The sequence below is a fragment of the Pieris rapae genome, chromosome Z (assembly GCF_905147795.1).
Source record: "Pieris rapae chromosome Z, ilPieRapa1.1, whole genome shotgun sequence".
NCBI lineage: Eukaryota > Metazoa > Arthropoda > Insecta > Lepidoptera > Pieridae > Pieris > Pieris rapae.
This window is the reverse complement of record NC_059534.1, coordinates 10970675-10997107: the sequence shown is the minus strand read 5'-3', so window position 1 is coordinate 10997107 and position 26433 is coordinate 10970675. Positions and strand designations below refer to the sequence as shown.

Genomic DNA, 26433 nt, shown 5'->3' with positions numbered 1-26433 from the left:
ACAAAAACGAACACAAATTTTATTTAACAAACAAAAGACAGCATAATTCAGTTTAGGTCAAGCAAGTGACACAAGTAGCTGCTGTCAGTATCTGTTTGAAGATTGTGAAAGATGATGAAGGGCGTTTGAACATTCTCAGAGATCCGACAGTGTAAATTTATTTGCTAAATTAAATTAATTTTCAGATAACAACTTAAACTAATGCCTAAAACTACACGCTGGTAACGGTAACATTATTTAATTTAGTTTAAATCTAAAATTAAAAAAAATAGGGATGGATTGGATTACCCTTAACATTTAGGGGAATGAAAAATAGATGTCGATTCTCAGACCGACCCAATATGCACACAAAATTTCATGAGAATCGGGAAAGCCGTTTCGGAGGAGACCACAAACACCGCGAAACGAGAATTGTATATAAGATAATTCAATTTAATTCCATCAATGTCTTCTTATAACGTAAAATCGACTTTACATACAAACAAATTTTTATATTACTATTAGACTTGCTAATTACGTACACAGTGTTCATCAAGCATAAAAACATTTTGGGCGCGACATCAACAACCGCGGTCAGCGATGATAGTCGCAGTGAAAAAGGATGATGATATGAGCTGGGATAACGAAAGTGCTATAAAAAACTTATCAAGTTGTAAAATTAGATTCATTTAATGTATATTTCTTTTTTTTTGACGTTCATAAGTGTACATTATGTTACCTATATGAATAAATGATTTTTTCAATTGATTAGACTGTTAATGATAATATAACAGGCGCAAGTCACCGCCAAACTGTGAGTAATTGCTGATATATAATATATAAATGTAATTATTATAACTAATATTTAAAAATAAATGCTAGATGTACCTATAAATGACATCATTATTATCTGTTTAATATTTTATACTCGATTATTAAAACAAATTTACTTAATAATTCTAAGCAAACTTATTTTTCCCTACCGTCATTTGTGAATCATACTTGTTTGTTAACGGGTATAAAAGAGCGGAGCTGCAGCGGCGTAGTTCAGTGGCTCATTGACTTTCAAGGTGGTAACATTTAAGTGGCTCTTCGACTTTCAAAGTGGTAACATCTAAGGTACATTTACGTCATATTGATGAATTATATAATGTTATTATGTAAATGTCACTATTTACTGAGGACTGGTGTATTTAAGCAGCAATACACACTGAGCCCGTCGACATATGTTGGCAACTTTTTGTCGGCGGTCTAATTGGCGGCTTCACTTATTACAATTTACAAGTCGGAAAATTTGGTCGGCGGCTTGAGAATTGAGATTAGAAATTCATTTGGCAGTCAGTGATTGCCGCGTGTCGATAAAGTTTGTGTCGCCGGGCAACTGAACGCAGGCGTACCCAAGCCGCCGACATGTCGGCGGGTAACACGTGCAGGCGCATGTTGCCGACATGATTCTTTTAACACACAGGCCGCAGGGTTGTGTCGCCGGCCTTGGTCGGCGGCCCGGCGGGCTCAGTGTGTATTGCGCTTCAAAATACGGTTAATACAAACATTGACTTTTTTCACCAATAAATCTATATAGTTTTTTTCGTTGTATTGGCACAGGAACCTCAAGAAAATAGTCACGGTCAAGAAGTCGGTCCACAAGTGTAGGCCGACCCCCGAGTAAATGTATATCTCCAACAAGTGTATGTAGCCGGTTGCAAAGTATTTGTTTTTCTCCTCAAATAAGAAGACATTCACCATGTGCTCAACATGAATGGTTGAAGATGGCCATCCAACTGTCATGGAAACTGAAAATGCACCAACAATTTCTCCGGAAAAATCTATGCCAGCTGATAAACGTGGTGAATCTAATGAGATTGATGTGGAGATTTTGGTGGCTATGGGGACCGTGGAAGAGGAATTAGCTGTTGGGCCAACCATTCATACTTAGATAGCTCAGAGGTGGACATCTGTCCTCACTAAAGGACTAAAGAAAGAAGAGAAAGCATCGCTTCTTAAGAATTATGTCGCTTTTAGCAATGTGCCAGCTATGGTACCAGCAAAACTTAACCTAGAGTTGCTGATGTGAGGGAGGACAGTGCGCGGCATACATACTCCGTCTTACCGATATTATTAAGATTGTTTGGTGCAATTGGTGGTTAACTGATCTGAAATATATTGAGTGAGTGATTCAGCACGGACCAATCCGCAATATTAACGTTTCAATAACCTGTGTCGAGACTGTAAAAACAGATAAAAATGACTATTTATTGCGGAACGTGAAACTAATATATTTTGCCGTAAAAGTGTACGTACATGACTGATAAAAATTATAATTGTTAGTCAACGCGTCAAATGTCACTAACAAAACGACTAGTTAACCAACGAATAAAAAAGAAGATATTAAAGAAACATTTTTTTTATATTTGAAAAAGTTTAAAGAGCTGGAAAACTTAACAAAATCCTAGAAATAAAATAATGTTTGAATATCAAATGCTACAAAACCAGCTTCGAATACACGAGAAGAATAGTAAAAGTTGAAAAGTCCAGCACACTAGCAATGATGAGGTTAAAACTAAAAATCATCAAACAAATTTATTATCGGCCTTTGGTAGGGTTGTACGGTACCGGGTGAGTGCTTAAACCGTACATGGAGGGCATGGATGAATTTCTATAGTATGCAGAGGGCATCGAACTATAGAAAGGAGACTGAATAGGTTTAGAGCGTAGCAATACGTTGAAGGCCGAGGATGGTAATTACAGTGGTCAGTAATTCAACATTCTTTTTCAGCATCCGGCTGACGGCGACGGGAGCTGGGATGCTGGAGGTGCCGGGGGTTGACAGAGAGAAAAAGAGGTCGCATACGGCGCTTCGTCAACGAACCAAAGATCAAATCTGGCCATTTCTCACACACACGCAGAGGCAATCAACCGACAAAAAAAAAAGAAGATATTAAAGAAACAATTTTTTTATATTTGAAAAAGTTTAAAGAGCTGGAAAACTTAACAAAATCCTAGAAATAAAATAATGTTTGAATATCAAATGCTACAAAACCAGCTTCGAATACACGAGAAGAATAGTAAAAGTTGAAAAGTCCAGCACACTAGCAATGATGAGGTTAAAACTAAAAATCATCAAACAAATTTATTATCGGCCTTTGGTAGGGTTGTACGGTACCGGGTGAGTGCTTAAACCGTACATGGAGGGCATGGATGAATTTCTATAGTATGCAGAGGGCATCGAACTATAGAAAGGAGACTGTATAGGTTTAGAGCGTAGCAATACGTTGAAGGCCGAGGATGGTAATTACAGTGGTCAGTAATTCAACATTCTTTTTCAGCATCCGGCTGACGGCGACGGGAGCTGGGATGCTGGAGGTGCCGGGGGTTGACAGAGAGAAAAAGAGGTCGCATACGGCGCTTCGTCAACGAACCAAAGATCAAATCTGGCCATTTCTCACACACACGCAGAGGCAATCAACCGACAAAAAAAAAGAAGATATTAAAGAAACAATTTTTTTATATTTGAAAAAGTTTAAAGAGCTGGAAAACTTAACAAAATCCTAGAAATAAAATAATGTTTGAATATCAAATGCTACAAAACCAGCTTCGAATACACGAGAAGAATAGTAAAAGTTGAAAAGTCCAGCACACTAGCAATGATGAGGTTAAAACTAAAAATCATCAAACAAATTTATTATCGGCCTTTGGTAGGGTTGTACGGTACCGGGTGAGTGCTTAAACCGTACATGGAGGGCATGGATGAATTTCTATAGTATGCAGAGGGCATCGAACTATAGAAAGGAGACTGTATAGGTTTAGAGCGTAGCAATACGTTGAAGGCCGAGGATGGTAATTACAGTGGTCAGTAATTCAACATTCTTTTTCAGCATCCGGCTGACGGCGACGGGAGCTGGGATGCTGGAGGTGCCGGGGGTTGACAGAGAGAAAAAGAGGTCGCATACGGCGCTTCGTCAACGAACCAAAGATCAAATCTGGCCATTTCTCACACACACGCAGAGGCAATCAACCGACAAAAAAAAAAGAAGATATTAAAGAAACAATTTTTTTATATTTGAAAAAGTTTAAAGAGCTGGAAAACTTAACAAAATCCTAGAAATAAAATAATGTTTGAATATCAAATGCTACAAAACCAGCTTCGAATACACGAGAAGAATAGTAAAAGTTGAAAAGTCCAGCACACTAGCAATGATGAGGTTAAAACTAAAAATCATCAAACAAATTTATTATCGGCCTTTGGTAGGGTTGGTATACGGTACCGGGTGAGTGCTTAAACCGTACATGGAGGGCATGGATGAATTTCTATAGTATGCAGAGGGCATCGAACTATAGAAAGGAGACTGTATAGGTTTAGAGCGTAGCAATACGTTGAAGGCCGAGGATGGTAATTACAGTGGTCAGTAATTCAACATTCTTTTTCAGCATCCGGCTGACGGCGACGGGAGCTGGGATGCTGGAGGTGCCGGGGGTTGACAGAGAGAAAAAGAGGTCGCATACGGCGCTTCGTCAACGAACCAAAGATCAAATCTGGCCATTTCTCACACACACGCAGAGGCAATCAACCGACAAAAAAAAAAGAAGATATTAAAGAAACAATTTTTTTATATTTGAAAAAGTTTAAAGAGCTGGAAAACTTAACAAAATCCTAGAAATACAATAATGTTTGAATATCAAATGCTACAAAACCAGCTTCGAATACACGAGAAGAATAGTAAAAGTTGAAAAGTCCAGCACACTAGCAATGATGAGGTTAAACTAAAAATCATCAAACAAATTTATTATCGGCCTTTGGTAGGGTTGTACGGTACCGGGTGAGTGCTTAAACCGTACATGGAGGGCATGGATGAATTTCTATAGTATGCAGAGGGCATCGAACTATAGAAAGGAGACTGTATAGGTTTAGAGCGTAGCAATACGTTGAAGGCCGAGGATGGTAATTACAGTGGTCAGTAATTCAACATTCTTTTTCAGCATCCGGCTGACGGCGACGGGAGCTGGGATGCTGGAGGTGCCGGGGGTTGACAGAGAGAAAAAGAGGTCGCATACGGCGCTTCGTCAACGAACCAAAGATCAAATCTGGCCATTTCTCACACACACGCAGAGGCAATCAACCGACAAAAAAAAAAGAAGATATTAAAGAAACAATTTTTTTTATATTTGAAAAAGTTTAAAGAGCTGGAAAACTTAACAAAATCCTAGAAATAAAATAATGTTTGAATATCAAATGCTACAAAACCAGCTTCGAATACACGAGAAGAATAGTAAAAGTTGAAAAGTCCAGCACACTAGCAATGATGAGGTTAAAACTAAAAATCATCAAACAAATTTATTATCGGCCTTTGGTAGGGTTGTACGGTACCGGGTGAGTGCTTAAACCGTACATGGAGGGCATGGATGAATTTCTATAGTATGCAGAGGGCATCGAACTATAGAAAGGAGACTGAATAGGTTTAGAGCGTAGCAATACGTTGAAGGCCGAGGATGGTAATTACAGTGGTCAGTAATTCAACATTCTTTTTCAGCATCCGGCTGACGGCGACGGGAGCTGGGATGCTGGAGGTGCCGGGGGTTGACAGAGAGAAAAAGAGGTCGCATACGGCGCTTCGTCAACGAACCAAAGATCAAATCTGGCCATTTCTCACACACACGCAGAGGCAATCAACCGACAAAAAAAAAAGAAGATATTAAAGAAACAATTTTTTTATATTTGAAAAAGTTTAAAGAGCTGGAAAACTTAACAAAATCCTAGAAATAAAATAATGTTTGAATATCAAATGCTACAAAACCAGCTTCGAATACACGAGAAGAATAGTAAAAGTTGAAAAGTCCAGCACACTAGCAATGATGAGGTTAAAACTAAAAATCATCAAACAAATTTATTATCGGCCTTTGGTAGGGTTGTACGGTACCGGGTGAGTGCTTAAACCGTACATGGAGGGCATGGATGAATTTCTATAGTATGCAGAGGGCATCGAACTATAGAAAGGAGACTGTATAGGTTTAGAGCGTAGCAATACGTTGAAGGCCGAGGATGGTAATTACAGTGGTCAGTAATTCAACATTCTTTTTCAGCATCCGGCTGACGGCGACGGGAGCTGGGATGCTGGAGGTGCCGGGGGTTGACAGAGAGAAAAAGAGGTCGCATACGGCGCTTCGTCAACGAACCAAAGATCAAATCTGGCCATTTCTCACACACACGCAGAGGCAATCAACCGACAAAAAAAAAAGAAGATATTAAAGAAACAATTTTTTTATATTTGAAAAAGTTTAAAGAGCTGGAAAACTTAACAAAATCCTAGAAATAAAATAATGTTTGAATATCAAATGCTACAAAACCAGCTTCGAATACACGAGAAGAATAGTAAAAGTTGAAAAGTCCAGCACACTAGCAATGATGAGGTTAAAACTAAAAATCATCAAACAAATTTATTATCGGCCTTTGGTAGGGTTGTACGGTACCGGGTGAGTGCTTAAACCGTACATGGAGGGCATGGATGAATTTCTATAGTATGCAGAGGGCATCGAACTATAGAAAGGAGACTGTATAGGTTTAGAGCGTAGCAATACGTTGAAGGCCGAGGATGGTAATTACAGTGGTCAGTAATTTAAAAAAAAAAAAAAAAGTAAAAAGTATTTTATTGAATCACAAACATTAACATACATGTAAAATTGAGGTAGCCCCAGTAAGTTAAATAATACTTGTGATGGAGCAACCTCGCAACTTCCCTTAAATTATAGATTACAATGTTTGGACCAAAACAACTGAAATATGACTTGACAAACTTAGTTACAAAATATATTATTTTTCTATTTATTTATTTTTGAATTAAAAACTAACTAAATTAAACAAATAATAACGCACGGTCTTTGCGTGCGTGCGTGTGTGTGTGTGTGTTTGTGTGTGTGTGTGTGTGTGTGTTTATCTGATTCTCGTCAAAATTAATTCTGTTTCTTCATATGTGATAGTTTTCAACCACCCAGTTACGGTATTCTTACAATTATATAATAACATCGGATGTATATTTAATTTCTGATTCAGTTTATTATAGATGTAGGCAGCCTGTGTAGTATATTGACGTTGAGCAAAAACTGTGTGCACGCGTGGGGCGTATGCTACAATATCTTTACGTCTCTTCTTTAGTTTACCTGGACTAAATGGTAGTGTTTTGTGCATACGTAGGGTGATATGCAAAATGTATAATTTTCTAACGCTCAATAAGCCACTATTTCTGTAAAGGTCATCGGTAGAGTATCTATATGGTTTGTAGTTCATTACTTTAATAAGGGCCCTTTGAGATCTCTCTAAATCTAAAAACTTAGTTTTAGTTGCTCCTCCCCATACGGGAATGCAGTATATTATAATAGATTGAGCCAGGGCTAGATAAACTTTATTAAGCAATGACGCGGGCATGACGTAGCGTAAGTTTTTAAATATCCAAATAAGTTTTCTAACCCGGGCCATAATTGTTTCGATGTGTAAGTGCCATGATAACCTTTGGTCCACTGTAACTCCAAGATATTTGGTAGAGTTGACACGTTCTATGGTCTGACAGCTACAATTCTGGGCAATCGGATCACCACACCTATGAATCCTAACTCCAAAGTCGTAACCCGGCTGAGATCTTTGATTCGCAGTAAAACATATAAAATTTGTTTTATTAACATTAAGTGAAAGTAAGTTGGTATTAAGCCAGCCAGCTACTTCAGCCAGACCTAGTTCAGCTGCGGATTTCACAGCCATCCAAGTCGCTCCCGTGTACACAATCGCGGTATCATCCGCGTATGAGTAGATCCGTCCGCCATTGCTCCGAATATTACAAAGGTCATTTATATATATCAGGAACAATGTCGGGCCAAGCACGCTTCCCTGCGGGACGCCATATTCCACGGTTTCTTCTTCACTTATCAAATTATTAATTTTAACTTGTTGTTTTCGACCTTGTAGATAACTTCTAAAAAGGGAGAGAGCTGTATCACGAATTCCTATGGCTTCCAGCCTGCGCAGAAGAATGGGAACGGAAACGGTATCAAATGCCTTTTTAAGGTCCAAGAATATTGTTACGCATTTAATACCTCTGTCTACATTATCAATTATGTCATTAGTAAGTGCAGTCACGGCATCTTGTGTAGACAGGCCCTTCCTAAATCCGTATTGTGTGTTGGATAAAATTTTGAATTTATTTAAGTAATTGACCAGTCTATTGTTCAGTAACTTTTCTAATATTTTAGAGATACATGGCAGTACGGATATAGGACGGTAGTTATTGACGTCGTTCAGGTCCCCACTCTTATGCACAGGCGTAATCAACGATCTCTTAAATACGGCTGGAAATATTCCTGTTTTGAAGCAGGAATTAGCCAGCTGGCTAATGAGCGGGACAATAAAGTCTCTGGACATTTTCAAAAACTTTGTGGGTATACCATCCCAACCAGGTGCGCTCCCAGAATCGAGACCCATGAGTATAGCATCCACCTCACGAGGACTAGTCTCAAGAAGAACAAACGAAGACACCCGAGAACAAATGTCTGTAGTTGTTGGGTTACCGAAGTTAAGTAAAATGTCCTCAGTTAAAGTTGACCCTATTTTAACAAAGAATTGGTTGATACGGTTTAGTGAGTCAAGCGGATTCGGAGTAATATTCAGTAGACATGTATTTGAGGATTTGGGGGTTTTAAATTGAGTTACTTCATTAATTTTTATCCAAAGCTGTTTAGGATTTTTAACTGAGTTAGCTATTTGAGTTTTATGAAATTGTCGTTTAAGTTTTTTAATTAAGTTTGAACAGAAGTTACGAAAGCGTCTAAATGTTATTTTTAAGATTACGTTAAAAGGATTTTTCTTTAGTTTAAGTTGCATTTTATTGCGAAGTTTAATACAGCGTAGGGCTCCTAGTGATATCCAAGGTTTAAGAATTCGCTTGCTATTAGAGATTGTCTTAGTTTTAGTGTTACAAAGTAATATGGTTTTTATTTCATGGATAAATTTATTAGCCAAGGTCTCCGGATCATTGTAAATATTGAAAAATGACATGTCTGAGTTAAATAAGTCTTTACACGCGTTTTCAAAGTCAATAGAAGTTGAATACCTATGGCAGTTTCTAGTTACAGTTTTTTGTGCTAGGTTTAATACTACCATGGCATGGTCCGTGATAGTTGTAGTCAAGACAGCCACAAAAGCAGAGCTCTTAAGTTTATCGAATTTCAGAAAAACATGGTCGAGGCAGTTCGACTCTCTAGTAGGTAGACAGTGCCCGGGAAGCAGCCCATGTCCTGCCAGCATGTTTAAATAATTTAATCTATTGTGACGCTGTTGTAAGGATTCAGACTCTCTACCTATTAGGTTGATGTTTATATCCCCAGTTATTATAATATTTTTAGGTGTAGTAATAGTATCGAGATAACTATTTAGGGAAGTTATGAAATTATCTGCACAGGCGTGTGATGGGGAACGATATATACCTATAATAACGTATTCGGCGATAATTAGCTGTATAGCCGAGGCGTGCGAGAGTGAAACTTCTGTTACCCGACAGAGATGGTTGTTTTTTATGTATGCTACAACGCCATCATTTTGATTGAGCTGATTTGTAGTATGATATGAAGAGTAATTACGGAGGAGTGGTAAGCGTTTACTATTATTTAGTCTGCACTCTGTAAGGATCATTACATCCACATCATGATTCATTTGCTGTAAATTTACCTGAAGGTCGTCAAAATTACTGTAAATACTTCTAATATTTTGTGTCAAGACAGTGAAATTATTTTGCTCAACGTAGTTACTAAATTCTTCGATGTCAATTATTTTTGAGTTACTAATTTCTGTATTATCTAGTTCCCATAAGGTGTTTAAATGATTATCCATATTCAGTTACGCGTGCAGAATGGCGTAGCTTGCCCTTTACTCTATTGAATAATTGCATGTAAGTACCGTTGCAGGATAACGATGTTTTGAGAGTACATATAGTGCTATTGAGACAGTTAAACTTATTGTGTAAGAGTGTGTATGATTTTGTGTATGTGTGTTTAAGTGTGTATGTATGTCCGTAAAAAATGGATTTTACACTGAATAATACTTTTAGATACCGTAGATTACAACTTTTTGAACTACTGTTACTTGGTTTATCAAAACAATGTAGGTTAATTATAAATGCTAAAACTTTAAGTATGAATAGACTAATAATTATTTTCTTAATACTAATACATGCACAAAAAATAAGCGATAAGAATAGTAAGAAATAAAAAGAAGTTTCACAGTATAGTCACGTTTCCTGTAGCAAAAGGTGTACCTGGGCTTCGCTGTTAATGAGGATAACCCGAGAATTTTCATCTTTCTTGACGAAGACTCGGCCATGTTTAGTCCAGCAGAATTTGTACTCTTTTGATTTTGTAAGGTCTCGGGCCAGGAAAAATAGTCGGGCTCCTTTTGATGTTAACTGTTCCGATATAAAGACAGGGGTTTCTTCATTTTTGGTAAATCCGAGATGTTTAGCCTGTATCTTTGTTTTATTTTTAATATTGTAGCTCTTGACTTTCAGAAGTAAATCCATTTTAAGAATCGATGAGGCTAGTTCGACAATTATGGGGGTGTTATTTACCCCAGACTTTCTACTCTGGATTCTGTAAATATCTTTTATGTCTTGCTGGCTCATATTAAAATTTACAGATTTTGAGAGACACAATACCATATTAATTAAGTCGTCTCTATTTTCGTTTCCGTTCTTTGGCACATTTTTAATTTCAATACATGTCTTCCGAGTTGTCCTTTGCAGATCCTCTATTTTATCTTCTAGGATATTAATATACTCCCTATCTTTCTTAGTCTGTACCTCTAGTGATTCTATCTTCTTCTGAAACTCTTCTTGTTGAGCAAACAAACGCGTGATTGATGTTTCTATGTTACTGTTAGTTAATTGCATTTCCTTGAGATTGTTATTAATTTCTCTAAGTTCTTGTTGCTGAGTCTTCGTAAATGACGCGAACAATTCTTTCATGTATAATTTAAATTGAGAAAAATCCGAAGGTTCAGCGGGTGAAGTATGCATTTCCTGTTCTCTTTCTACTCTGCACCTTTTATTGACCCTACTATTTCGCATGGAAATAAAATTCGGTGGTGTACTTTCAATACCTGCTTCATTTATGTTACTGTCAGATAACGACTTATTTAACTGTGTTGCGGACATTGTACCAGGGAATAATGCACAGCAAAGTAACCACTAATGCGTATCTTACAACGGGCCAATTAGTCACAAGGTAATTAGCGAAAGGGGTGTCGCTAATTAGGTAATTATCCAGTGGCGCTTGTGAAAGGTGGAGCTTAGCGGTGAGTGGTCGCCTTCAAGGTCACGTATGACCAATAGTTAATAATTAGGTGTGTTACCCGTACTTCTTGTTCGCTGCGCAGGCGCTGGTTTGTTGTCGCCGATCTCAGGTACCAGGGTGGCAGGATCGTTTCTCTGTCTACGTAGTCTTCACACGTTGGGTATCTTCACACGCCGGTTACCTCTTGTGATTTTATGCGCTCCTATTTTCTTCTTTGAATTTAGTGTTACCAAATTTATAATTTAATATTTAAATAAACTTTTACAAGGGGTCCACTACACGTCTACACCTATCGGCGGTCCGGGGGAAGAGGAGTAATTCAACATTCTTTTTCAGCATCCGGCTGACGGCGACGGGAGCTGGGATGCTGGAGGTGCCGGGGGTTGACAGAGAGAAAAAGAGGTCGCATACGGCGCTTCGTCAACGAACCAAAGATCAAATCTGGCCATTTCTCACACACACGCAGAGGCAATCAACCGACAAAAAAAAAAGAAGATATTAAAGAAACAATTTTTTTATATTTGAAAAAGTTTAAAGAGCTGGAAAACTTAACAAAATCCTAGAAATACAATAATGTTTGAATATCAAATGCTACAAAACCAGCTTCGAATACACGAGAAGAATAGTAAAAGTTGAAAAGTCCAGCACACTAGCAATGATGAGGTTAAAACTAAAAATCATCAAACAAATTTATTATCGGCCTTTGGTAGGGTTGTACGGTACCGGGTGAGTGCTTAAACCGTACATGGAGGGCATGGATGAATTTCTATAGTATGCAGAGGGCATCGAACTATAGAAAGGAGACTGTATAGGTTTAGAGCGTAGCAATACGTTGAAGGCCGAGGATGGTAATTACAGTGGTCAGTAATTCAACATTCTTTTTCAGCATCCGGCTGACGGCGACGGGAGCTGGGATGCTGGAGGTGCCGGGGGTTGACAGAGAGAAAAAGAGGTCGCATACGGCGCTTCGTCAACGAACCAAAGATCAAATCTGGCCATTTCTCACACACACGCAGAGGCAATCAACCGACAAAAAAAAAAGAAGATATTAAAGAAACAATTTTTTTTATATTTGAAAAAGTTTAAAGAGCTGGAAAACTTAACAAAATCCTAGAAATAAAATAATGTTTGAATATCAAATGCTACAAAACCAGCTTCGAATACACGAGAAGAATAGTAAAAGTTGAAAAGTCCAGCACACTAGCAATGATGAGGTTAAAACTAAAAATCATCAAACAAATTTATTATCGGCCTTTGGTAGGGTTGTACGGTACCGGGTGAGTGCTTAAACCGTACATGGAGGGCATGGATGAATTTCTATAGTATGCAGAGGGCATCGAACTATAGAAAGGAGACTGAATAGGTTTAGAGCGTAGCAATACGTTGAAGGCCGAGGATGGTAATTACAGTGGTCAGTAATTCAACATTCTTTTTCAGCATCCGGCTGACGGCGACGGGAGCTGGGATGCTGGAGGTGCCGGGGGTTGACAGAGAGAAAAAGAGGTCGCATACGGCGCTTCGTCAACGAACCAAAGATCAAATCTGGCCATTTCTCACACACACGCAGAGGCAATCAACCGACAAAAAAAAAAGAAGATATTAAAGAAACAATTTTTTTATATTTGAAAAAGTTTAAAGAGCTGGAAAACTTAACAAAATCCTAGAAATAAAATAATGTTTGAATATCAAATGCTACAAAACCAGCTTCGAATACACGAGAAGAATAGTAAAAGTTGAAAAGTCCAGCACACTAGCAATGATGAGGTTAAAACTAAAAATCATCAAACAAATTTATTATCGGCCTTTGGTAGGGTTGTACGGTACCGGGTGAGTGCTTAAACCGTACATGGAGGGCATGGATGAATTTCTATAGTATGCAGAGGGCATCGAACTATAGAAAGGAGACTGTATAGGTTTAGAGCGTAGCAATACGTTGAAGGCCGAGGATGGTAATTACAGTGGTCAGTAATTCAACATTCTTTTTCAGCATCCGGCTGACGGCGACGGGAGCTGGGATGCTGGAGGTGCCGGGGGTTGACAGAGAGAAAAAGAGGTCGCATACGGCGCTTCGTCAACGAACCAAAGATCAAATCTGGCCATTTCTCACACACACGCAGAGGCAATCAACTGACAAAAAAAAAAGAAGATATTAAAGAAACAATTTTTTTATATTTGAAAAAGTTTAAAGAGCTGGAAAACTTAACAAAATCCTAGAAATAAAATAATGTTTGAATATCAAATGCTACAAAACCAGCTTCGAATACACGAGAAGAATAGTAAAAGTTGAAAAGTCCAGCACACTAGCAATGATGAGGTTAAAACTAAAAATCATCAAACAAATTTATTATCGGCCTTTGGTAGGGTTGTACGGTACCGGGTGAGTGCTTAAACCGTACATGGAGGGCATGGATGAATTTCTATAGTATGCAGAGGGCATCGAACTATAGAAAGGAGACTGTATAGGTTTAGAGCGTAGCAATACGTTGAAGGCCGAGGATGGTAATTACAGTGGTCAGTAATTCAACATTCTTTTTCAGCATCCGGCTGACGGCGACGGGAGCTGGGATGCTGGAGGTGCCGGGGGTTGACAGAGAGAAAAAGAGGTCGCATACGGCGCTTCGTCAACGAACCAAAGATCAAATCTGGCCATTTCTCACACACACGCAGAGGCAATCAACCGACAAAAAAAAAAGAAGATATTAAAGAAACAATTTTTTTATATTTGAAAAAGTTTAAAGAGCTGGAAAACTTAACAAAATCCTAGAAATAAAATAATGTTTGAATATCAAATGCTACAAAACCAGCTTCGAATACACGAGAAGAATAGTAAAAGTTGAAAAGTCCAGCACACTAGCAATGATGAGGTTAAAACTAAAAATCATCAAACAAATTTATTATCGGCCTTTGGTAGGGTTGGTATACGGTACCGGGTGAGTGCTTAAACCGTACATGGAGGGCATGGATGAATTTCTATAGTATGCAGAGGGCATCGAACTATAGAAAGGAGACTGTATAGGTTTAGAGCGTAGCAATACGTTGAAGGCCGAGGATGGTAATTACAGTGGTCAGTAATTCAACATTCTTTTTCAGCATCCGGCTGACGGCGACGGGAGCTGGGATGCTGGAGGTGCCGGGGGTTGACAGAGAGAAAAAGAGGTCGCATACGGCGCTTCGTCAACGAACCAAAGATCAAATCTGGCCATTTCTCACACACACGCAGAGGCAATCAACCGACAAAAAAAAAAGAAGATATTAAAGAAACAATTTTTTTATATTTGAAAAAGTTTAAAGAGCTGGAAAACTTAACAAAATCCTAGAAATAAAATAATGTTTGAATATCAAATGCTACAAAACCAGCTTCGAATACACGAGAAGAATAGTAAAAGTTGAAAAGTCCAGCACACTAGCAATGATGAGGTTAAAACTAAAAATCATCAAACAAATTTATTATCGGCCTTTGGTAGGGTTGTACGGTACCGGGTGAGTGCTTAAACCGTACATGGAGGGCATGGATGAATTTCTATAGTATGCAGAGGGCATCGAACTATAGAAAGGAGACTGTATAGGTTTAGAGCGTAGCAATACGTTGAAGGCCGAGGATGGTAATTACAGTGGTCAGTAATTCAACATTCTTTTTCAGCATCCGGCTGACGGCGACGGGAGCTGGGATGCTGGAGGTGCCGGGGGTTGACAGAGAGAAAAAGAGGTCGCATACGGCGCTTCGTCAACGAACCAAAGATCAAATCTGGCCATTTCTCACACACACGCAGAGGCAATCAACCGACAAAAAAAAAAGAAGATATTAAAGAAACAATTTTTTTATATTTGAAAAAGTTTAAAGAGCTGGAAAACTTAACAAAATCCTAGAAATACAATAATGTTTGAATATCAAATGCTACAAAACCAGCTTCGAATACACGAGAAGAATAGTAAAAGTTGAAAAGTCCAGCACACTAGCAATGATGAGGTTAAAACTAAAAATCATCAAACAAATTTATTATCGGCCTTTGGTAGGGTTGTACGGTACCGGGTGAGTGCTTAAACCGTACATGGAGGGCATGGATGAATTTCTATAGTATGCAGAGGGCATCGAACTATAGAAAGGAGACTGTATAGGTTTAGAGCGTAGCAATACGTTGAAGGCCGAGGATGGTAATTACAGTGGTCAGTAATTCAACATTCTTTTTCAGCATCCGGCTGACGGCGACGGGAGCTGGGATGCTGGAGGTGCCGGGGGTTGACAGAGAGAAAAAGAGGTCGCATACGGCGCTTCGTCAACGAACCAAAGATCAAATCTGGCCATTTCTCACACACACGCAGAGGCAATCAACCGACAAAAAAAAAAGAAGATATTAAAGAAACAATTTTTTTATATTTGAAAAAGTTTAAAGAGCTGGAAAACTTAACAAAATCCTAGAAATACAATAATGTTTGAATATCAAATGCTACAAAACCAGCTTCGAATACACGAGAAGAATAGAAAAAGTTGAAAAGTCCAGCACACTAGCAATGATGAGGTTAAAACTAAAAATCATCAAACAAATTTATTATCGGCCTTTGGTAGGGTTGTACGGTACCGGGTGAGTGCTTAAACCGTACATGGAGGGCATGGTTGAATTTCTATAGTATGCAGAGGGCATCGAACTATAGAAAGGAGACTGTATAGGTTTAGAGCGTAGCAATACGTTGAAGGCCGAGGATGGTAATTACAGTGGTCAGTAATTCAACATTCTTTTTCAGCATCCGGCTGACGGCGACGGGAGCTGGGATGCTGGAGGTGCCGGGGGTTGACAGAGAGAAAAAGAGGTCGCATACGGCGCTTCGTCAACGAACCAAAGATCAAATCTGGCCATTTCTCACACACACGCAGAGGCAATCAACTGACAAAAAAAAAAGAAGATATTAAAGAAACAATTTTTTTATATTTGAAAAAGTTTAAAGAGCTGGAAAACTTAACAAAATCCTAGAAATAAAATAATGTTTGAATATCAAATGCTACAAAACCAGCTTCGAATACACGAGAAGAATAGTAAAAGTTGAAAAGTCCAGCACACTAGCAATGATGAGGTTAAAACTAAAAATCATCAAACAAATTTATTATCGGCCTTTGGTAGGGTTGTACGGTACCGGGTGAGTGCTTAAACCGTACATGGAGGGCATGGATGAATTTCTATAGTATGCAGAGGGCATCGAACTATAGAAAGGAGACTGTATAGGTTTAGAGCGTAGCAATACGTTGAAGGCCGAGGATGGTAATTACAGTGGTCAGTAATTCAACATTCTTTTTCAGCATCCGGCTGACGGCGACGGGAGCTGGGATGCTGGAGGTGCCGGGGGTTGACAGAGAGAAAAAGAGGTCGCATACGGCGCTTCGTCAACGAACCAAAGATCAAATCTGGCCATTTCTCACACACACGCAGAGGCAATCAACCGACAAAAAAAAAAGAAGATATTAAAGAAACAATTTTTTTATATTTGAAAAAGTTTAAAGAGCTGGAAAACTTAACAAAATCCTAGAAATACAATAATGTTTGAATATCAAATGCTACAAAACCAGCTTCGAATACACGAGAAGAATAGAAAAAGTTGAAAAGTCCAGCACACTAGCAATGATGAGGTTAAAACTAAAAATCATCAAACAAATTTATTATCGGCCTTTGGTAGGGTTGTACGGTACCGGGTGAGTGCTTAAACCGTACATGGAGGGCATGGTTGAATTTCTATAGTATGCAGAGGGCATCGAACTATAGAAAGGAGACTGTATAGGTTTAGAGCGTAGCAATACGTTGAAGGCCGAGGATGGTAATTACAGTGGTCAGTAATTCAACATTCTTTTTCAGCATCCGGCTGACGGCGACGGGAGCTGGGATGCTGGAGGTGCCGGGGGTTGACAGAGAGAAAAAGAGGTCGCATACGGCGCTTCGTCAACGAACCAAAGATCAAATCTGGCCATTTCTCACACACACGCAGAGGCAATCAACCGACAAAAAAAAAAGAAGATATTAAAGAAACAATTTTTTTATATTTGAAAAAGTTTAAAGAGCTGGAAAACTTAACAAAATCCTAGAAATAAAATAATGTTTGAATATCAAATGCTACAAAACCAGCTTCGAATACACGAGAAGAATAGAAAAAGTTGAAAAGTCCAGCACACTAGCAATGATGAGGTTAAAACTAAAAATCATCAAACAAATTTATTATCGGCCTTTGGTAGGGTTTAGGACTACTAAACCATGTGAATGCTGAGGCAATCCAAACCTTTTGAATTAATAAACCTAGCGTAGTGAATATAACTGTTTATGAACATTACCTTAGTTTAAGCTATTTATTAGTATTGTAGAAAATCAATATTAGGTATTAGCCATAATTATTGTTTAGGCTAGATTCATTCATTCATGTAAAGTCGCAGGCTTTTTTGTGAACTTTATTGTAAGAAAAAAACATATATATTAACTTCTATTTATATACTTCAAATTGCAGTACTGCTACTGTCGAGGCTCTGACGTCTATATAGTGGCGATATAACGATTATAAGCAAAAATACTTCAGCGGCCTATAGGAAATGATTGTTGTAATGTTAGATACTGAAAGCAAACGTGCCTTTTTTATGACCTTCTAAATGTATAGTAATAAATATAATAATTACATTTATGTTATTGTTCTTAGAATTATTTTTAAACTTATTACGTAAAGTTTAATATTTTAACACATAATACTGATTATGTCGTTTTACTGGCCTTTCTTCACAGTGTTGATGATGTATGGAGAATCGGCAAGACAGAGTATGGGGGCGGAGCTGGCGGTGGGACTGTTTCACTATAGTGTCCGTGGGCTCTACGGTGGTTATGCAGAGCTGTCCCCTAAAAATAATATATCGTAAGTCCCGGTTAGATCTTGTCTATAATTTTATGGTGAAAGTGGTGTATTTATGAAATAATTTATCGTTATTTATTTGTAAACCAACTAATTTAGGTTTAAAATACATTATAAGAAAGGAAGTATAAAATTCAATGTAATCAACAGCATGCGGAAATCGTGTTTCATTTATAGACAGAGATTGCATAAAAAAACATCGGGGTAAAAGCGTAAATTGTGAATAGGCCGGTTACGCACTCGAGAGCACTTTGGCATTGAGTGTCCATGGGCGGCGGTATCAATTAACATCAGAGGAGTTCATTTTCAGAGGAGTTGATTTTTTATACCGAATAATTCTGACAGCTATAAATTTTTGACATGTCAGAGATTACATCTTTTTGTCCGAGATATTTAGATTTACTTTATTGTAGGTAATACATAAAAATGGTAGCATTTTATTTTATATTGCCCTGAAATGGGTCAAATTTGTCCCTTTTTTTGTTGCAGAATTTTCAGTAACAACACTTATTAATTATCGGAACTTTCAATCAGAGTTTTATCATAAAATAATTTAAATTATCTGCTATTATACAAGTGATAAGATAATCTGCATGGTCATGATAAATATCTATTAATCGCTGACCACAACATACCTGTATGAACCGCTCGCCGCACAGTTCACAAACGTAGGGTTTGTCGCCGGTGTGTCGTCGGACATGTAGATTGAGATCGTTGCTTTGAGAAAACGCCTTTTCACAATAAACGCATTTGTATGGCTTAACGCCTGTATGAACGCGCATATGTCGAGAGAGCTTGTTGCTACGGCTGAAGCCTATATAAATAAATATTTCAGTTAATACAAAGTTGTTCAAAGGTTAAGTTTACAACCTATCTATTATCTTTGTCTATTAAAGAAAGTGCGTGCGTATAAAGTATACGTATACATGTCAGAAGTCAAACTTCTTAGTAAATAATTATTACTAAGGTAAAAGCCCCAATAGATGAGATTATGTACCAGTATATGATCACTCCATACATTGTATACACTGTATATGTGCTAATGATAATATAAATAAGAAAATCTGCGTTTACTGCACCAGAATGTGCATCCATTCCATCTAAAGTTTTCTCGATCTCCCTTTCTCTGTCTTTCAATCACGACGTAAAACATTTTTGGTCCTAAAACCCAAAAAAGGGCTCGATCAAAAGAAGGTATTTTTTAAACCCTATTCTGGTCTGGCAATAGGCTTAACTCGCAAAAATACTCTCGATTAAATAATAAATTGATTTTTGTATAAGAAGAAAATAAAACTAATCAGAATTTCTTGCAACAGATATTTCTAACTATAAAGGACCATTTTACGTGAATATTTTATTTTGTTGTGTTATAATAATAAACAAATGCTTTAAAAATATTTTTTAAAGCATTTGTTTGCATTGTGTGTGTAGTTGAAAAGTTGAATCACCTTTCCCACAAACGCCACATACACAAGGTTTTTCTCCCGTATGCGATCGCCTATGGCACTGTAGGTCGGACGAACGCGGAAAACCTGAAATTAAATACATAAATATAACCTCGGGGCATTGAGTTCGATTTTATGAAATATATATTTTCTCATTGTATTTTTATTTATTTTTATTTTCTCATCTATTCAAATGTAAAGGACAAAAAGATTTTGAATTCCTATTTACATAGTATTATATACTAAATATATTAAACAATAGATACTCTATTTATCACAAGCAGTGATTGTCTTTGCTGGACTGAAACAGCTTTGCTGACACTTTTTATTACACTAACATGTTCCCAGTGTATTCCGCAATAGACCAAGTTATATATATATATATATATATATATATATATATATATATACATGTGGTTTATAAAACTTCCCAACGGCTGGACCGATTTTCATGATTGTTTTTGTATTCAAGTGAAATAATTGTTTATATTCATATGTTTAATGCAATTAAAATTTGTCTACTATCAACGTCGGAACATAATAATTTCAATTTTAAATCTGAAATTACCTTTTCCACAGAAATCACATTTATACGGTTTTTCGCCTGTATGTCTGCGCATGTGAACGATGAGGTTCGAGGAATTGGAGAAGCCACGGCCGCAGTACAGGCAAAGACAGGAGCTGGTAGTCGCACCGGTCCCACCGGATTCATGTACACGCATGTGTGTTCTGAAATTAATACACTTTTATGAGTATAAATAAACAACTAAAATGTTTTATTTTTTGTAAAATAAATCAACTTTAACGTTACACTGTTTTTTATAGAACGGGGCAAACGGGCAGGAGGCTCACCTGATGTTAAGTGATACCGCCGCCCATGGACACTCTCAATGCCAGAGGGCTCGCGAGTGCGTTGCCGACCTTTTAAGAATTGGTACGCTCTTTTCTTGAAGGACCCTAAGTAGAATTGGTTCGGAAATACTTCAGTCGGCAGCTGGTTCCACAAAGTGGTGGTGCGCGGCAAAAACTGCCTAGAAAAACGCGCAGTTGTGGAACGGTGGACGTTTGACTGTATATCAATGTTTGTTAAAGGATTGTGTAAAATCTATAGTTGCTGCATGGTTTTTCTATATCACCTAACAATCAACATTTCAGCAGGGAAGAACCTATTTCGACCTTCTTCAAAAAAGGGCGTGCCAGCGCCCTCACCTCTCACTCGCGAGCCCTCTGGCATTGAGTGTCCATGGCAGCACATATTTCATTGCGAATCGGCCATTTTCACTATTATTAAACATATTTCTTGTATAGGCATACATATAATAAAGGTGCAAAATTAAATATTCACCTGAGACTGCATTTCCTGTGAAACTTCTTATTGCACGTGTTGCATTCAAACACTTTGTCGCTCGGCTTGTGAACTTTCGCGTGTCTTGCGAGAAGATCCTTCCTGAAATTCAAAATGTTTTTCTTTTTAAAGTGTACTACGTACATTGACCTGCTACACTAAAAATAAAATAACAAATAAATTTAAAGTAAAGCTGTGTAAAAAGGCTTACTATAAAGCGATTATCTAGTTGATAGAAGGATTTGATTTGTTATATTTGTTTTAAAATAAGTGTTGTTTGATGATTTACTTTTTTAAAAGAGTACCGAGAGTTTTTTACGCCGGCTTTTTCTCTCGGCCTACACCCTCTGTCTTTGCCGATGAGTAGGGATGCCTACAGGTACAAATTTAATGACGTGGAATAAGTGATACCTTGATGATCCTATGTTCCAAAATAAACGTATTTTAATTTATTTTATTTTATATACATATATGTAAGAACTAACCTGCAGAATTTAGTTGAACATATATCGCATCGAAAGGCTGGATCGCGGTCATTAGGCGGCGGGAGCGGCGGTCGAACGCGCACGGGCTGACCGCGATGCGAACGCAAAATGTGTTTGTTAAGCGTTGCGGCATGGGCGAATCGTGCCGCGCACAGTTCACACCTATACAAAACCGGACCATTTCATTCAAGAAGGTAACGTTATGAAGAGAAAATAATTTCAATTGGACACATGAATATAATAATAATTGAATGGGTGTACCCTAAACAAAAGGAGACAACATTAGGCGATTAGGATCTTAAGCAAAGTATAAAAGTGCCGACTGCAGCGCCATCTGCTGAGCTGATTCGTTTTTGGGCTCCACGCAAACGCATACAAAAATACATTCAAAGCGGTCCAGCCGTTAAGAGGAGTTCAGTGAATATCACACGTACATTGAATTGTGTATATACGTAAGCTATCCTATCTTTTATGTTAGATCAAACTGCACAGGGAAATAAATTTTTTATTGAAATCGATTAAGTATTTTAGGAGTCCATAGCGGACAAACAACGTGACGCATAATTTATATTAAGGCCTTCAGGCCTGTCAGTGGTTAGACTCTTCGATAATCGTCCCTTTAGGTTGGAGGATGGAGGAAGTCCACAAAGTAGGAATTTAAAAATATATAAGGACTTTAGTTTCCAATATAAATGTTAAAAAATAATTTATTCACCGTAACGACCGTTCCCGATGCGTACAACGTGTTCTGTGACGCGCCGCAGCCGCCACTGAGGCGAACGTTTTGCAGCAAAGCGAGCATCGCGGGGACATCTCCGGGTGATCATCGTCCCTGTGTCTTGCAATCGCCTCGCGACCGGCGCAGATGCACCCGCAATATTCGCATATAATTATATCTGAGACACATTCCTGCGTGGTTTTAAAGATTATTAAGATTGTTAATTAGTGGGTACGTAGTTGAGGCAGTTCTAGCAGCCACTTAAGGAATCAACTGCCGACTGAAGTACATCTGAACCTGACTTTTGGTCCTTAAAAAAAAGAGCTCACCAATTCTTAATATTTCTTCTGAGATCTGGCTATGTGAGTGTCCATGGACGGCGGTATTACGGCCGTTTGTCTCTTGTTATATTCTTGTCTGGCCATAAGCTGTGTTACAAATAAAAATGCATTTTTTGATGATGCATAAATTGATGCTGATATCCAAATTCCAATAAAAATATCCGATTTACTATGTATTTACAATGATACATTATTGTTTGCTGGCTTTAAGAGTAACTTAAATTGTTGTGTCGACAGTCTTACAATAATCTCAATCTCACCATAAGAATACCGTACAAACAAATTAAGTATATTGTTATAGTGAAAAAAATATTTTAAAAATATTCTCAATATTTTATTTATTGAAAATTAATAAAAAAAATATATACGTTTTTGGGACGAATAATTTAGCAGCCTAATATATATAACAATACTAAAAACTTACCGTATCAGGAACTTTATCAATTATTTCTTGTAATGTCCCCTCTCCACATATATCTTTGCTCGTACCATCGGCGGGTTGTTCCTAAAACACCCACCACTATATTATGATACAATTGCATGTATTTAAATCGTACTATATCTCGCTAGATTGTACAAAAAAATCAGTTGGCTAATGTGAAAACTTATATCGCGCTGTTGGTCGGCGGTGACGGTAATTAGCTTTGCATATCGGTGATATAATTATTGTTTATTAGTAAATTATGTTCTATATTCTTTACGTATTATTAGATAATTTCACTATGATTTAAAATAGATTTAATGGATAGTACCAGCGGTGCCGATAATGTAGGTTTTTCATGCTATACAAAATCTGAACAATTGAGAGAAATCGTTACTATTTATATTTATATAACCAAGCATAAAACGTTTGTTATTTACAAAAATTTTAAATTATATATAATCATTTTAATTTCAATATTAATTAAGACACTAATCCATTTAAATCATAGAGGATTTTAGTGTTCTTTTGGTTGAGGTTGTAGTGCCACTGATTGATTTTTTTTTTTAATATTTCGCTAACATAAGCGAAATAATGAAATGTTAATTGCTATGAAACGAATGACTGCAATGTAACTGTTGAAGAGAGAACCTACGTCTGGCTATGATGATTCTCCGACGATTTAGATATTCGCAACGCTTATAAACCTATGAAAGCCTGAGTGAGCAAAATGTACTGAACCATTTACGACGACATCGTTTAGAACATACAGGTGCCGGCTGAAATCTATTGTATTAGGTACTTAATAACAACGCCATCGGCTGTTACGACTATCGGTTTTTACGATCAAATATGATTAGTCCTTCGATGTCGTTGTAACAGATTTTGACTGACTCTGAAACCGATTGGGATACATATATATATTTGACTCAGTAGGTACTTAAATTAAATTCGTAAGCTTCTTTGCATTTGATAGATTTCATATGTTACACAATGTTTGTTCATATGTGTGAATACTTTTTGTTGTAAATAAAAGAAATCTCACCTCTGGCTTATCAACTTTCTTGTCTTGGACGCATTTATGTTTTTCAAAATCTTCCATTTTCAAAAACATCTTCTTGCATGATAAGCAATTCAATAATTTTGTATCTAAAATAAAACAATCATTTTAATCAAAATTGCCACTGTAATAAATTTTCTACGATAGGAGCAAGCTTTTTTTTTACGATGTTATTACTATATTTGGTATACTTTAAGTATGTGTGAGCAAAATCAGATCACAAAATTTGTCCAACAAATGCTGGAAGATGTTTTTTTTTTGTAAGGAATCTTGGTCGTAGCTCGGCCTAAGTGGGCGGTTTTCGGAAGTACGCAGTCCTTGCCTTCCCCGGTGAAGGCCGATTTTTACCCTAATCTGTTTGTGGCAACTATTATTACAGGCCGCGCGAGCGGCTTTAGCCGATAATATATTTTGGATGCCTTTATAAAGCCAAATCACTCCCTTGAATATTTACCTGCGTGATCAGATTTCACATGCGAGTCTAAATCGTCCTTCGACCTTAGCTGCTGCGAACAAAAGGTGCAGCTGAACTTCATGTCTGTCACCCACTTAACATGTACACCATTTTCGGAGAGTTTATTTAGAATCGCCTGAAAATATACATCAAAAATCAATCACGTTAAAAAAAGAGTTTTCCTCTCTCTCCCTTTTGCGTTGGAAATGGGACTACGCATGCGCATAGTATATAGTCACGCATTCACTCTCGGGCAACCTTAGGTTATTGTAAACAGTTGAGAAAAAAAATTTTGTTTGTTGAAAAGGAAACAAATAAAACATACCGTTGTGCCAAGCCTTTTGGGGCGGCCCCTTTTTTTAGGACCCATAATGTCAGCATGATGCTCCCACATGTGACTAGTCAAACCATCTGAGTTTAGAAAGCTTGTGGCGCAAAGAGGACAATAGGTACCACCATCTTTATCTGTCAATAGATATACTTGTTTTATATAATAAGAATAACAAATCCACATTTTAAATAATTTTATACGCAAGTGCTCTTTAGACATATTTCATATCAAACTGTAACTGCTATTTATTCCAAGAGTTCTAAATATTATTTTATATATATTAAATGCTAAGTATGTATAAAGTGAATTTACCTGAAGTTAGAATTTTATCTGCTTTTTTGATGTCATTGATATTTTTCTCTGTCTCTGTTTTAATGATGTCTGAAATGAAAAATTGTATTCACTTCTTATAAACATTTGACAATAGTTAACAAAATTTAAAAGCTGTATTTACAGAATGTATTTTATAACATAATAAAAAACTTTACCTATTTAATCTAGGGATTAGGAGAAAAACAACACATTTATAACAAAAAAAGATATTCAAGATTACATACCAAAAGATTCAAAGTCATTTGAAAACTCCACTTCAAAATCTGTTGGGTCCATTAAGTCGTCATCAGGTTCATGTTCCATTTTTACAAACTTATTGTCACTCTGAAAATGAGACAACTATACATAAAAAGAAAATAACAGACTTTTGTACTTACCCAGCAATGCACAATTAACATTGATCTAGTACAGTGTTGCAAATGATGAGTGTAATCCTTACCACTTTTTCTTCATGTTTTGTTTTCTTGTAAATTTTACGAAGTTTGGTGTCAGCTTGTATAGATTGTAGTTTGAAATCATATGCATTTGTAGCTTTTTCTTTGCACACATAACATACGCTTGTTGGAAAGCCATCACCCGTTTCTATCTAGATCAGAGACATTGTCATTTTAACAATTATGAATATATCAATATTATATGTAAAGAAAAATAACCTTAAGGTAATTGTGGAACCTTTATAATATTGCAATTATTAGTATTTGCTATTTGGAATAATAAACTGTACACAAAGCATTCATTTCTCATCAGCATCTAAAGTATGCTAGTTTCCTTACAATGTTTTCCTTCACTATACAAGCTATTGTGTGAAATGTACACATATACCAAACAGTTTATTGGTGCACAGCCAGTTCGAGCCTACAAAATCAGGAATGGGAGTCGCAAGCGATAAATATTTGTTAATCAGTCATTATAGTTTAGACTCTAATTATATGCAACAGCAGCAGCAGCAGCAGGAATTAAGAGTGTATATTTCGCATAAAGGCGTCGCCACAAAGTATTCGCAATGCTTGACAACAACCTGAAATTATAGTTCTAAATAACTTTTAACTACCTTTATCCCAGTTAATGCGGATATAATGTTTTCCAAAGTGGAATTTGAATACTCTTCGTACACAGAAATCAAATCTATTTCCTTTGTAAGGCATGTTCGGCATAACTCCTCGACTTTAACCTGTGTTGAAACCATCTTTACGTCTCTAGTCGATAATAAAAAAAAATAACCCTTATTACATTTAAGCTACATTAATAATTATCTAGAAACACTTTCCGAGATCAATATTAAACATTGTTTAAAAATGCTAACACAATCGCTTTTTTTTTTTT

The 26433-nt window shown here is 37.1% G+C and overlaps 1 protein-coding gene and 7 long non-coding RNA genes across 14 annotated transcripts; 7 read left to right on the top strand and 1 right to left on the bottom strand.

Annotated features, from left to right (window-relative positions):
* Positions 1 to 2690: 2690 nt before the first annotated feature.
* LOC123690598 lies at positions 2691 to 3441 on the top strand. Of its 2 annotated transcripts, none has more exons than XR_006751206.1 (2): positions 2691 to 3145; positions 3306 to 3441. It is a non-coding gene; the product is annotated as an uncharacterized LOC123690598 (long non-coding RNA). The 2 variants fall into 2 exon arrangements; XR_006751207.1 differs by having other exon boundaries at positions 2693 to 3082.
* A 43-nt stretch (positions 3442 to 3484) lies between these two features.
* On the top strand, positions 3485 to 3990 carry LOC123690600. The gene is made up of 2 exons (XR_006751209.1): positions 3485 to 3694; positions 3855 to 3990. It is a non-coding gene; the product is annotated as an uncharacterized LOC123690600 (long non-coding RNA).
* Positions 3991 to 4250: 260 nt separating this feature from the next.
* LOC123690601 lies at positions 4251 to 5092 on the top strand. 2 transcript variants are annotated; one of them, XR_006751210.1, is made up of 2 exons: positions 4251 to 4734; positions 4957 to 5092. It is a non-coding gene; the product is annotated as an uncharacterized LOC123690601 (long non-coding RNA). The 2 variants fall into 2 exon arrangements; XR_006751211.1 differs by lacking the exon at positions 4251 to 4734 and adding an exon at positions 4766 to 4796.
* Positions 5093 to 11630: 6538 nt separating this feature from the next.
* LOC123690599 lies at positions 11631 to 12326 on the top strand. Its single transcript, XR_006751208.1, has 2 exons — positions 11631 to 12030; positions 12191 to 12326. It is a non-coding gene; the product is annotated as an uncharacterized LOC123690599 (long non-coding RNA).
* A 350-nt stretch (positions 12327 to 12676) lies between these two features.
* On the top strand, positions 12677 to 13977 carry LOC123690597. 3 transcript variants are annotated; one of them, XR_006751205.1, is made up of 3 exons: positions 12677 to 13068; positions 13292 to 13681; positions 13842 to 13977. It is a non-coding gene; the product is annotated as an uncharacterized LOC123690597 (long non-coding RNA). The 3 variants fall into 3 exon arrangements; XR_006751203.1 differs by having other exon boundaries at positions 12677 to 13131; XR_006751204.1 differs by lacking the exon at positions 12677 to 13068 and having other exon boundaries at positions 13145 to 13618.
* Positions 13978 to 14797: 820 nt separating this feature from the next.
* On the top strand, positions 14798 to 16730 carry LOC123690596. 3 transcript variants are annotated; one of them, XR_006751201.1, is made up of 3 exons: positions 14798 to 15271; positions 15495 to 16434; positions 16595 to 16730. It is a non-coding gene; the product is annotated as an uncharacterized LOC123690596 (long non-coding RNA). The 3 variants fall into 3 exon arrangements; XR_006751202.1 differs by having other exon boundaries at positions 14798 to 15334; positions 15495 to 16371; XR_006751200.1 differs by having other exon boundaries at positions 14798 to 15334.
* A 679-nt stretch (positions 16731 to 17409) lies between these two features.
* LOC111001512 (zinc finger protein 239) lies at positions 17410 to 26429 on the bottom strand. Its single transcript, XM_022271438.2, has 15 exons — positions 26162 to 26429; positions 25550 to 25696; positions 25335 to 25434; positions 25090 to 25158; positions 24772 to 24911; positions 24447 to 24582; positions 23978 to 24081; positions 22936 to 23016; positions 22168 to 22361; positions 21453 to 21614; positions 20968 to 21069; positions 20191 to 20351; positions 19626 to 19709; positions 18813 to 18991; positions 17410 to 18164 (listed from the first exon to the last, which is right to left on the bottom strand). Exons 1-15 carry the CDS (start codon positions 26294 to 26296, stop codon positions 18048 to 18050), a joined length of 1911 nt encoding a protein of 636 aa, XP_022127130.2. The 5' UTR covers positions 26297 to 26429; the 3' UTR covers positions 17410 to 18047.
* On the top strand, positions 18075 to 20398 carry LOC123690603. Its single transcript, XR_006751213.1, has 2 exons — positions 18075 to 18180; positions 20202 to 20398. It is a non-coding gene; the product is annotated as an uncharacterized LOC123690603 (long non-coding RNA).
* Positions 26430 to 26433: the final 4 nt, after the last annotated feature.